Source organism: Diplotaxodon limnothrissa, linkage group LG3 (assembly GCF_057381915.1).
Source record: "Diplotaxodon limnothrissa isolate DT_005_m linkage group LG3, D_limnothrissa_male_GT1.1, whole genome shotgun sequence".
Taxonomy (NCBI): domain Eukaryota; kingdom Metazoa; phylum Chordata; class Actinopteri; order Cichliformes; family Cichlidae; genus Diplotaxodon; species Diplotaxodon limnothrissa.
The window spans coordinates 19,951,069-19,964,319 of record NC_140598.1 but is presented as its reverse complement, the minus strand read 5'-3'; the positions used below and the strand labels follow the sequence as shown (position 1 = coordinate 19,964,319).

Genomic DNA, 13,251 nt, shown 5'->3' with positions numbered 1-13,251 from the left:
TGTAAAATGTATAGAAATCCATCCGTTGTCCCATCAGGGTCCCATCATAACTTCTTTAGAAGTATATACTGTATATGATGCCCATGTTTCACACATTTTCTAGATTCTGTACCAGTACTATGTAAAATGCCATAAAAAATTTCTATCCTTTCTCACCTGTCTTTCTGTCTCCTTTCACTTTTTAAAGGTTGCCATGATAGAAAAAATATTTTTCCCTGCCATGCTGTGTATTGACGTGGTAAATTTGCCTATTTGCACTACTCTGCCTGGTTTACACCCAATGTCATTTACCCATTATATTGTATATTGTATAGCTTTCTTGTTATATGTAAAATTGTATTGTATTTATTTAAATTTTTACTTTTTAATTATTTTACCTGCATTTTTTAATCACTCTTATATTTAAATGTTCATTTGCTATTTTATCTAGGGATTGAGAGTAACGTAGTTTCTATTCTCTGTATGTCCTGTACATGTGGCAGAATTGACAATAAAGGTGACTTTGACTTTGACTAAATAAATATTTCATGAAAATATCACTAAGTCTGTCGTTTATTATTTTTAATATTCAATAATGATCATGTCTCACCCTCTAGTCTTCTCTGTCTTAATTTCAGGTTTCCACCATGTGTTGTGGTTCAGGAGGTTAACTCAAACAAGCAGTCTTTGGGTTTCGGCTAAGTACTGTTTAGAATACCAGAATAGGGAGGATGGTGTAGGTTTAAGTTTATTAGATTGATACATATACCAGCAAGACAGCGTACATCACTGTCACAACAGCGTTTGTTTTCATTCAAAGGCTTTATGATTTTTCCTATAATACCTGGTGGGCCGGTCTCTAGTCAGTTCAAATCAATTCAATTCAATTTATATAGCGCCAAACCACAACAACAGTTGCCTCAAGGGACTTTATATTGTACAGTAGATCGTACAATAATCGCCCGGGCTGATTTTTTACAGTCCAGCCCTGTATGCAGCTCATCTGCAGTCTGGAGCAGTGTTGGCCAAGTTACTTGAAAAAAGTAATCAGTAACTAATTACTGATTACTTCTCCAAAAAAGTAATCCAGTTACTTTACTGATTACTTATTTTCAAAAGAAATTAATTACTTAGTTAGTTAGTTACTTTTTAAAAACACGATTTACAACCTGAAGAGGTGATAAAGCGATAGATCTTTCAGCCCAATTCTACTTTTTCTACATAATCCATCCTACAAAATGTAATCAAATGGAAAAGTCTCTTTTTAAAACTTGTTTTATTAGTTTTAATCTTTTAACTTTATGCATCAAGCAAAAATTTAATTATATGCAAAATTCTCTGACTTTAATAAATTAGTTTAACATTTAAACCTATTTTCTGCACATTCCAGCACATAAAATAAAATATTTTTTGTGTTTACACTCAGTCTTTCAAACAGATGCAAGTAAAACACAGCAGAAAATAAATAAAGTCAAAGACTAGCGGTCCTTTTGCTCTATTTTCACTTGTAAAGCAGGAGTGGGGAGGCGGAGGTTTACCCTGGTGCAGGTGTGCCGCAGCGGTCAGTGGAAGAATCCGCGAGTTTCTCTGTGAGTTTCCCATTACGTCGTAGCTACTCAGTGCTTGCTTGGAAGTTTAGGTTTTTTTTCGCTGCAAAAAGAAGTTTTCTTCCCACGCACAGCGGACACTAATGTTTTTGTCACTTTTTATGGAATCAAACTCAAAGTAAGGTCAGTACTTCCACGCTTTAAACGCTGCACGCTCATACTCTCTCTGCACTCCATATGTGATCCATTGTTGATCTGCACACAGCTGTTGTCACGAACGTCGCACTTGCTTACATCACTGTCATGAGACATTCTCGCAAAAAAATCACGGTTTTAGTAACGCAGTAACGCAGCGTTCCTACGGGAAAGTAACGGTAATCTAATTACCGTTTTTGCAATAGTAATCCCTTACTTTACTCGTTACTTGAAAAAAGTAATCAGATTACAGTAACGCGTTACAAATAACGTGTTACTGCCCATCTCTGGTCTGGAGTTACCTGCATCTTCCTACTTGAAAGTCAAAATTTCAGAGTACAATCAAAGCACCACGACTGCAGTTTCTGTGTTGGACGGAAAAAGCGCACATGACGCTGTGATGTAGAATCATGTCGGCAGTCCACCACAGTCCAGGTGTGGGGTTTCTCTCGTGGAAATATGCACATTATTTTTTCCTTTCGGTTGGTAGGTGGCACCGTGCACTTGTGGCAAGATAGTGCTAACATGTAAGCAAGGTAGAAGACTGGCATCCTTGCTGGATATGCAGTTAGGGAAGCAACACATTAATGAGAGAATTCTGAGTAAAACTAAAGTTACTTTCCCTAGTAACTAGTTACTTTCAAAGTAATGAGTAACTTGAAGTAAGAGTTACTTTTGATAGAATTAACTAGTAATGTTACTTTAAAACCCTTTTAAAGTAACTTACCCAACACTGGTCATGTCAGAGTGGAGTCAGTGTGATGTTGTTGTTGTGTGTTTGAGACTTTTAGTGTCCATGAAGGTCTCTGCTGCCGTAGATCCTCTGAACTGTGACAGAGGTCTCACTCTGGAGGAAACTCTCAGCACTTTCCAGCAGCTCCTCCATCATGGAGGACGTTCCCTCACTGTAACAGGTGGAGGAGAGAGGAGAGGAAGCACAGGTGGATCCTCTGAGGATCCACCTTTATTGTGGGTACATAATTGTATGTGATCACCTGTGTTTTTTGAATATTTATTTTATATCCAAAATGTTCTCCAAACATTTCTATCTTTGACCATAGCTTCGGTAAGCTTCTTTCTGGGTCTGTGAGGGTCAGCAAAATATCATCTGCATATAAACCCGTTTTATATTCCGTATTCCGTATCCATATCCCTTTAATGTTCATCTTCCCTAATGGCTTGCGCCAGTGGTTCAATAAATAAAGCAAACAGGGCTGGGCTAAGCGGACATCCCTGCCGACATCCTCTCTGCAAGTCCACTACTCCAGTTAAGCTCCCATTTATTTTTATTCTTGCTGAAGGTAAATAGTATAAGTTTTTAATCAGTTGAATAAAAGGGTCTCCGAAACCAAACCTCTCCATAGCCAAAAATAAGTAATCCCACCGGACGGAGTCAAACGCCTTTTCTGCATCAAGACTTAATGCAGTCGATTCCCTTTGGGTTTTATTCATATAATCTATTAAATGTAAGGCACGTCTTACTGTATTGAATCTGTCTGTTTTTGAGAAATCCTGTGTGATCTTCATCAATAATTTCTGGTATTTAATTTTTAAGCCTTCCCGCTATTATTGAGGTGAATAATCTATAATTAGGGATGGGTATCGTTTAGGTTTTATCCGATACCGGTGCCAAACTGGTACTTTTGAAACGGTGCCGGTGCTTAAACGGTGCTCAAACCGGTGCTTAAAGAATGGAGAACACAATATTGGTCCAAAAACCTCTCATGTTCAGCTGTTTTTTTGTAAAAAGATAACAATGTTAGCCTTTTCTGCAGCTATGGGGCATATATGGTATCACTCTTGGCTGGAAGCAGTGCTTAAACAATGGAAAAAACACAAACTTTGTCCAAAAACCTCTCATGTTTAGCTGTTTTCCACTTTTTCTTTGGTCATTTTAGCCTTTTTGGCCAGGGTGAAGGGAGTATCTGCCATCAAACAAGAAGACAGCCGCATGTAGCTATGATGATGTTTGCTAGTTCACCTTACCTGCATTAATGTAATAACGTGGTTAGCCTACTCAACGTAAATTACACACGAACAACATTAAGCTACTCACGCAGAGAAGAACGGCTGCTGCTGCCATCATCATCCTCATCATTTCTGCTACACTGGCAGGGCTAGGAGCCAGGACTCTCCTCTTCGGGTTTTTGGGGGATGTTGCTAACTCCGGGTCCGATAACAGGCAACCCACCCGCAGTAGATGTGCTCGGTGTGAGGTCTCGCAGCAAGCTATCAAATACGGCGCATTTCTCGGCTTTTAAAAAAAACCGCTATGCGTCACCAGGTGTTTCATCGGATTTGAGGTGTTACCTCCTTTGACAGTATCAGCTTAAAGCACTTGTTGCTGCTGAGTTTGCATATTTTGCTGTGAAGTACAGCCAGACTTTTAACCGCTTCGGCATTTTTATTCTGTAGCTCTGCTCTAAAAGAACGTATGTACCTGGACCCGCCTACTATCCTCGGAAACGTAAAATGATTGGCTAGAAGTGTATCACAGCTCAGGAAAAAAAAGCACCGAAATAAAGCACCGAAATGTGCGCTGCTTTTCGGTCTGGTTACTACCGTTGATCTCAGAACCGCTGACATCATGGCACCGGATACCGGTACCCATCCCTACTATAATCCATATTCAGAATTGAAATTGGTCGATATGAAATACATTCCTTTTTGTCCTTGCCCATCTTTGGAATTACTGAAATGATTGCCTGTCTCCAAGGTGCTGGTGATTCCCTTCCCTCCAACACATAGTTAAAACATTTTAATAATAGCGGTGATAATAAATCTCTAAAGGTTTTAAAATATTCTGATGTAAATCCGTCCATACCCGGCATCTTATTGGTTTTTGTTTTTGTAATGGCTTTATCCAGTTCTTGTTTAGTAATTTGTTGCATAAGTATTTTGTTTTGTTCCCGTCCAATATTAGGTAGAATGCGAAAAAATTTCTGAATGTTTAGAGGGTCAGCTCCTTGTGTCTCTGTGTATAATTTTTTATAATAGTTTTCAAATGAGTTTTGTATTTCTTTGGCAGTGTAACACATTTTTTGGCTCTCTTCATCTTTTATACTGTAAATTCCTCTTTCTTCTTCCTGTTTTTTAATTCTCCAGGCCAATAATTTCTTTGCCCTAGGACCGTAATCATAGTACTTTTGCTTAACAAATCTAGCTTTTATTTCTTCTTGTCTGTCATATATATATCATTTAATCTCCGTTTTGTTAATTTTATCTCTTCCAGTGTTTGAGAGTCTTTAACAGTGGCGTGTTTAGTCTCTAAGTTCTTTAATTTGAGTAGCAACTCATTAATTTGCATTTGTTTCTCTTTCTTTTGGTACGAGGACCACATGATCAATTTTTCTCTCATTACTGCTTTGGATGCATCCCATGTAACACTTGGGGACACCTCTTGATTATCATTTAATTCACAGTAGTTTTTATACTAATTTCTTACGAATTGTATACATTTGGTATCATTTAACAAGATCATATTCAACTTCTAGCTAGTCTGCTTTATTTCAGTCTCCAGATGTATAGACAAATAAACACCTGCATGGTCTGATATGTCTTTTACTCCTAGGTTACATCTGAGAATTCTATATCTATCAGTGTTAAACATAAAAAAATAATCCAACCTGGAGTGTACTTTATGGGGGTATCAGAAAAACGTATAGCCCCTTTCCTTGGGATGTAGCTCCCTCCAAACATCTATCATACAGTGGGGCAAAAAAGTATTTAGTCAGCCACCGATTGTGCAAGTTCCCCCACTTAAAATGATGACAGAGGTCAGTAATTTGCACCAGAGGTACACTTCAACTGTGAGAGACAGAATGTGAAAAAAAAATCCATGAATCCACATGGTAGGATTTGTAAAGAATTTATTCGTAAATCAGGGTGGAAAATAGGCTATTTGAATTACTAGGTTATTCAAATTGTCTGTTATACTTTTATATTCTTTTATTAAGCTCTTGGAGGGAGGCTAGTAGAGGTTCTTGATTAAAACATTTATTCAACATAGTAGATGTAGTTTCAGTTAGGTTATTACACATAAGGATGAGCCTCTGGTCTGGTAAAAGGTCAGAAGTGCAACGGGTGAGATGAGAGGGCATGTAGGGTCAACACATACAGACACACACATTAGTTAGACTCATTTATAGGTGAGAAGTTGGTCATGTTTGTCTCTGGAAAGAGGAACAGCGTCTGGCAGGATGTGGGGCTCGTGTTCCAGACGAGACGAAGACAACGTTCCTTTAAACTGTGTTAAAAGTCATTGTGGTTTTGATTTGATGTGTGTATATATTCTGTCTGTGACGTATGAAGGGGCGTCGTTAATTCAAACCCTGATGCTATAAAAATCTGTGTATGCTTTGATTAAGTCGAAGATTAATTCCTGTCTGCGTACAGATTATTCTTCCCACGCGTGTATTCATTAAAATCAATTGTTTGACCAAGATCTTCTGGACCCTGGTTGTTTGTACTCTCCTTCCTCAATACTTGAACCTTATGTAACCCCTATAGACATGGTTACTAGTATTTTCTTGTTTTTACCTGGTATTATTATTTCCGACACCCCTTGAACACACTTTGATTTTCCGTAGTTCAGTGAATGCAACAAAAAAGCACGTTGCTGCATTAAGCTAGGCAAAACGGAGCAAGACACCCGAGAGCAATTAACAAGCTACACAACTGGTTTTTTGTGATCCTGGATCTGAAGTGGTTCTGGATATGGATGGCGAGCCAGACCCTGTGAAAACTCTTGGCGAATCCAAAAGCAGTGTGGCCAGCTGTTCTGGATGCAGGAGTAGAGCTACAGTCTGAATTACTTCGAATCGCAGGATTTCAGATAAGCAAGAACAAAAACTGCTTACTTGATACGGATTGTTTCTCTGGAAAACAGTTAAACTCCCAATATCCTGCTCATCAGGAGTCAGGTCTAAAGAGACTACTTATTTTATTTTATTTTGTTGTTATTTTCAAAAGAGCGCTCTTCTCTGTTGATTTTCTGTTAATTTTCTATGCTGTTTACATTGGGTTATTGCACCACTGTAACATTGTAATAAATCTGCCGGCTGTTCAACACTCAATTCTCTCAAAGTTATTTTACTCCTCTCGAATCTAGTCTATAAGTTTAACCCTACTATACTAAGCAGGTGTTACACTTAACACTGACCACTTGGCGTCTGTCAGACAGGAAGCTAAGGATCCAGCTGCAGAGGGAGCTGCTCAGTCCTAGATCCTGCAGTTTCCTGTCCAGCTTCGAGGGAACGATGGTATTGAATGCTGAGCTGTAATCTACAAACAGCATTCTCACATACGTGTCTCTCTTCTCCAGGTGTGACAGGGCAGTGTGTAGTGTCAGGGCTATGGCATCATCAGTGGACCTGTTGTGGCGGTATGCGAACTGTAGAGGGTCCAGTGAGTCGGGTAGTGCAGAGCAGATGAAGTCCCTGACCAGCTTCTCGAAGTGGTGGTTATTTATATCTGTGCTTTGTCTTTATTGTCTTTCCTCAGGAGAACAATCTCAAATAGATGAAGACCTGGTTAGCATGGTGATTGAGGACTCCCAGCCATTTAGCATTGTGGAGGACAAAGGATTTAAAAGATTTGTTAAATCATTAAATCCTAGCTATGTTCTCCCCACTAAAAAGGTCATAAAAGCTGTGAAAATTTAGTTTTTACTGAATAAAATGTGAACAGGCAGGACTGAGGCTCAAAGCCTCAGTGTGTAGCTGTCCATACCTCAACATTACAAAAGCACAACCACTGTCCACACCCCAACCACACCTCACCTCACAGTATATGATCATTTCCATTTTAAGCATTTCCAAATGATCATTTTCCATACTGCCAGTATAAATATACACAGTATACTGCATCACTACAATATACATGTTTTACACACTCCTTTTGTTGTTGACATTTACAGGCTGTGTGCAAAAGGCCACACTCTTCAAATTCATGCCAACTAATATTTTTACGTCCAGTAGGTGTCCTGCTAGAGCAAATGAAGCTTCAAGACGCTTTGCGCTGGGGTGAACCAATTGGATGAAAAGCTTCAGTGCTTCATGAAGCTTCATCTGCCCATCACTAGTTATTTGTGGTTACATACACTTTTAGACTGATGTGGGCCAAAGCCTAGCATAGCCTGTAACGTTATTATGACGGACACATTATATGAGTGAACTTGACTTTAAGTGACTTACAGGTTTCTTTGAAAAATACTTTCTTATATCCAGGATCTTCCTTTTTGCTGCCATCCTCCTCCCAGCGCAGGCTTGCCGCTGCTAAAACTAAACAGAGCTCCCTGAAAGGCACAGCCAATCACATTGGCCATATTTCTCACATGACGTAGGACTCCAGTAGAGGACGAAATTTAACTCTTTCTGCACCGCTGGGTGAATGAGACGTTGACAGATCTTTTTTTTTTCTTTCTATCGGGTTTGATTTTCTTTACTCGAAGAGATCAAATTATTGGTGGGGACAATTCAATAATCGCTGAATATTGGTGGGGACATGTCCCTTCCGTCCATGCCAAATATACGCCCTTGTTTAGCCTCAAGTACGGTGTACATTTTAGGACATCCTCGGGTTTCAGGAAAAAAGTTGTCAGGTCTCAGGTGTGTTAGGATAAATGTACTTTTCTTAGTGCTTATTGTCTGATTATTTTGTTTTTTGCAGGTCAGTGCTTTACATATACTGTATATTGCAGTATATACATCTGTTTCATATTCATGAAGCAGATTCATATTCATTAAGCAGATGTGAGGAAGCAGTTTAAGAGTCTGAATGCTCGAAAAGCTCCCGGCCCAGACGGCGTGTCTCCTGCCACCCTCAGACACTGTAAAACGAGCTGGCCCCAGTGTTTTCTGGCATTTTCAACTCCTCACTGCAGGCATGTCATGTGCCTGCCTGCTTCAAGTCCTCTACCATAATCCCTGTCCCCAAGAAACCAAGGATCACTGGACTAAATGACTACAGACCCGTGGCTCTAACATCTGTGGTCATGAAGTCATTTGAGCGCCTGGTTCTCTTCCACCTCAAGACCCTCACGGCCCCCCTCCTGGACCCCTGCAGTTTGCATACAGAGCCAACAGGTCTGTAGACGACGCCATCTACACTTCATCCTGCAGCATCTTGTGGGGATTAGAGAAATATTTTGCTGCTATTGTTAATAATCATCATCATTACCATTGCATTAATAATTAATATTGATATTGCATTCAGATGTTTAAACATATTGGTACCCAATTAGCCTTTATTACAGGTACAGTGATAACCACTTTAAACTGTTGAGTTAAATCAATAATCTTAAATGCTTTTGAATGCTTGTTATAATCTTAAATGTGTATGTGCTGATTCTGTTGGGTTATAAAAGAAGGGCCTAACTCTGAGTACACTCTGTGCAAAGTAGACAGGAAACTGCAGGCTTTTGAGCGTGTTTGTGAAAGTGAAACTGTAAGTTACTTTGAGGAGCTGTGGGATGATGCTATTTGAATAACCAGGTTATTCATTGTTATCTTTTATTCATTTATATCCTTTTTATTAAGCTTTGAGTAGTGGCATTCATTTACAGCATTTATTCAATACATTGCATATATATATATATATATAGTTTTAGTAAACTGCTACACATTTGAGAGTGGCCTCTGTCTGACTGTGAGCGTTAGCTGGTGAGGTGAGAGGTGACACAGAGGGCCAATTGAGGTCAGGACACACACACACACACACACATATGCACACACACACCTGCATACACTGTAGGTAGGCTATGTTCTAGGTGAGAGTTCAGATATTTGCTTGTCACTGCATTTTTGTGCGTGCAGAATTGTTAAGTTTGTTGCAGAGCATGGCTCGAGGTTTTGGAGAAGCGAGGGCGAGATGAGCCACCGGAAGCACCTGGCGCGGAGGCGAAGAAGGTGCTCTTTTGAACTTTGTTAAAATCGTTTACGGAACATTTGTGGTTTTGAAACCTATGTATGTATTGTATCTGTTTGACGTTGAAGGGGAGTCATTAAATTTAAACCCTGATGGTATAAAACATCTGCTTGTGCATTGTTAGACAGAGATCGATGCTGTCTGCGTACAGTGATCCTCTCTCCATGCGTGTATTCATTAAAATCATCGTTTGACCTAACCCTCCTGGATCAGTGTTGTTTCTGTGTCCCTTCTTAATATTTGATCCGCAACATTTTGGGAGCTCGTCCGCGTATTGAGACTCCCCAGGAACCTACGCCAGGATCCTGTTTGTGGACTTCAGCTCTGCCTTCAACACCATCCTTCCAGACCATCTCCAAGGCAAGCTTTCCCAGATGAATGTGCCTGATCCCATCTGCCGGTGGATCACTGACTTCCTGACGGACAGGAAGCAGCACGTGAGGCTGGGAAAGAATGTCTCGGACTCCCGGACCATCAGCACCGGCTCCCCTCAGGGCTGTGTTCTTTCTCCTCTGCTCTTCTCCCTGTACACCAACTGCTGCACCTCCACCCACCAGTCTGTCAAGCTAATCAAGTTTGCAGATGACACCACCGTTATCGGACTCATCTCGGACGGGGACGAGTCTGCCTACAGGAGGGAGGTTGAACGTCTGGTGTCCTGGTGCAGCCACAACAACCTGGTGCTGAATGCCCAGAAGACAGTGGAGATTATTGTGGACTTCAGGAAGCACACAGCCCCACTCCCCCCCATCATCCTGACTGACACCCCCATCACCTCTGTGGACTCATTCCGCTTCCTGGGTACCACCATCACCCAGGACCTGAAGTGGGAGCCCACCATCACCTCCGTCATTAAGAAAGCCCAGCAGAGGATGTACTTCCTGAGGCAGCTGAAGAAATTCAACCTGCCAACACGGACGATGATGCAGTTCTACACCGCAATCATCGAGTCCATCCTCACCTCCTCCATCACCGTGTGGTACGCTGGAGCCACTATCAGGGACAAACAAAGACTGCAGCGTGTTGTGCGCTCTGCTGAGAAGGTGTTTGGCTGCAGACTCCCATCTCTGCAGGACCTGTACACCTCCAGGACACTGAGGCGTGCAGCTCGGATCTCAGTTGACCCTTCTCACCCTGGACACAGTCTGTTTGACCTGCTCCCCTCAGGCAGGAGGCTCCGGTCCATTCGCACCAGAACAGTAAGAACAGTATCTTTCCCTTTGCTGTTGGACTCATGAACAGTTAGCTTTGGCTCTCGGAGGAGGCGGACGCACTTTTTCTCCTCTCCCTCATCTTCCCTGCTTATGTCCTTGTCAGTCACTTGTCTCTCACAGTCTGTTCTCTAAAACCTAAAAGAGGAATTATGGATTGGATCAACTGGTCCCTAAATGCATTTGACACCCATTTCTCAACGAGAAGTTTGGGCTTGGGTGAGCCTGAGTGCTGAAGATATCTACCTATGGTTCCGAGGAGGGAGCAGACTATATTATACACATCTGGCCTGTAATGCTTCAGATCTGCAGATGCTTAGCAGCGTGCACATCTCCTTTTCCGGAAATGAATAAATAAAAAGAATGATTGAAAAGCTTTGACCACACTGAGTCGCGTCTTCTCTGTCCAGTTAGGGCAAGGCAAGGCAAGTTTATTTGTATAGCACAATTCAACAACAAGGTGGTTCAAAGTGCTTTACAGAGACATTAGAAACAAAAACAAATAAAAAGCATGATTTAAAATTGATTAAAACAAGCAAACAAACAAACTAATTAAATAACAAACAAACAAACAAAACAGTATGTAAAAAAAAAAAAAATCAAAACAGATAAAATCAGAACAATAGATAAAATCAGTAGTTAAAATGTAAGTTTTAAGAGTTAGAAGAATAAAAGAACCGGGTTCAATAGGTGTCAGGTATCAGGTATCAGGTCACTTTTATTAACAGTTGGTGAGGCGTGATTGTGTATGTCGTTTTGGTTCGTCCTCTTCCCCTGACCACACCCCGCCACAGTTTCATTTCTGTCATAAAACCTTCATCTGTTTCTGATCTGAAGTCAGAGTCCAGAGTTCACAGTGTTTGATTTCATGTGTAGTTAATCATTTCTTCTTCCTGCTGGGATCCTTTGTCCTTTATTTCTTTGTCGTTCCTGATTGTAGAGCTGAGATAAACATAAAGCACCACTTCTGTTTCCTTCTTTCATTTGCAGAAGAATGTGTCTGCATGTGTTTCTGAGTAAAGTGTGCAGTGATACAAACAGCCTGGTTTACATGTGAACACTTTAATGACAGATTTAGAGCTCAGTGCAAGAATCTGAAATAATAACACACATGTACATTTCAGCCTTTGTGCAAACACACAGTTTCACTGAGTTTTGTTGGTCTTTGAAACAATAATGGTCTCTCAGATTAATCACATCCATATATATCAGGCGCTGTTTGTTTCTTAGTGCAGCTGTTTGTGTTGGTGGAGGTCAAAGGTGTGTTTAGTGTTTCCACAAAAACTCACAGGAGTCTGTGACGTGTCATAAAAAGGTTCTGGCTCAGGCTGAAATCAACACATTAATCCCCACAAACACTGATGTACAGCACAGAGTGAAGCTTCATGTTGGTGTGTGCAGTGTGTAGCATCCATGCTAACATAAACTCAGTGAAGCACCAAAGCTTCAAGTTTCAGTTTTATTGTGCTCGATTCATAAAGTTGCTCTGGGCTGGTTGTAAATGACGGTCATGTGAGTGTAGAGCTTTCTGTGTGTCGCTGTGAACCTGGAGCAGTCACACTACGAGGAGGCTGAACGTCCTCCTCTTTCCTCAGAAGTGATCTGTGGCCGGCCGGACTTCATTCCACAGATGTGCTTTAACAAAGTGTGAAGCTGAACTCTGAGCTGTGACAGTGAAGCAGTGTGAGAGTGTCAGTAGATGATCAGCAGAGGAAAGTGAAGCTGCTGTGAGCTGATGTCCTGAAGGGCTTTTAAAGAGTCTCTGAGTTTGACAGGAACATGAAGATGTTTGTGGTGTTTGTGATCCTCCTGCACGGTAAGTACACCTTCCTCTCTCTGCTCTCATCATCAGCTTTTCTTTCATCTCTCTCTCTTTAATGTGTTGAAGTGCAGCAGCTTGATCTTTAACTTCAAAGTGACACATGGAGTCTCTGTCTGTGTGTCCTCAGTTTCCCAGCATGCCTCAGATGCTGTGGAGCTGTATGAGGGGGACTCATTCATCCTGCTCTGTCAGTTTGACACTTTTGATCTGACTGACCCCTCCGTGGTGTGGAGTCGCTCCGACCTCAGTCCTCCCACCGTCCACCAGCGCCAGCTTCAAGGAGATGAACTGAAAGATCAAAACCAGCTTTACAGTGGCCGAACATCCATGAAGACTGACGCTCTGGAAACTGGAGACCTCAGCCTGAACCTGACCAACCTCCAACTGTCTGACAGCGCCACCTACACCTGCTCCGTCAGAGACAAGAGGACAGGAGGACAAAGGACAGTGACAGATGTACAGTTGGAGGTCAAAGGTAAGCAACAAACACCTGCTGTAGATTCATCTGACATCACTTAGATAAACCTTTATTATTTTAACACTGTCAGAATAAAAGCAGTTGAGTCTTTGA

General features: G+C 41.2%; 1 protein-coding gene across 4 annotated transcripts in view; it reads left to right on the top strand.

Annotated features, from left to right (window-relative positions):
• The window catches only part of LOC146634818 (butyrophilin-like protein 2), a 70,256-nt gene that overhangs the window by 47,765 nt on the left and 9,240 nt on the right, over positions 1-13,251 (top strand). For 2 of the 4 annotated variants that reach the window (XM_085378943.1, XM_085378934.1), the window contains exons 1-2: positions 12,548-12,674; positions 12,808-13,155. The exons of 1 other annotated variant lie outside the window; for it this stretch is intronic. In XM_085378943.1, the coding sequence (XP_085235069.1) occupies positions 12,638-12,674; positions 12,808-13,155 (385 nt within the window). In that variant the 5' untranslated portion in view covers positions 12,548-12,637. Of the gene's footprint in view, positions 1-12,547; positions 12,675-12,807; positions 13,157-13,251 lie in introns of those variants that run through there. One more of the 4 variants, XM_085378926.1, reaches the window with a different exon arrangement.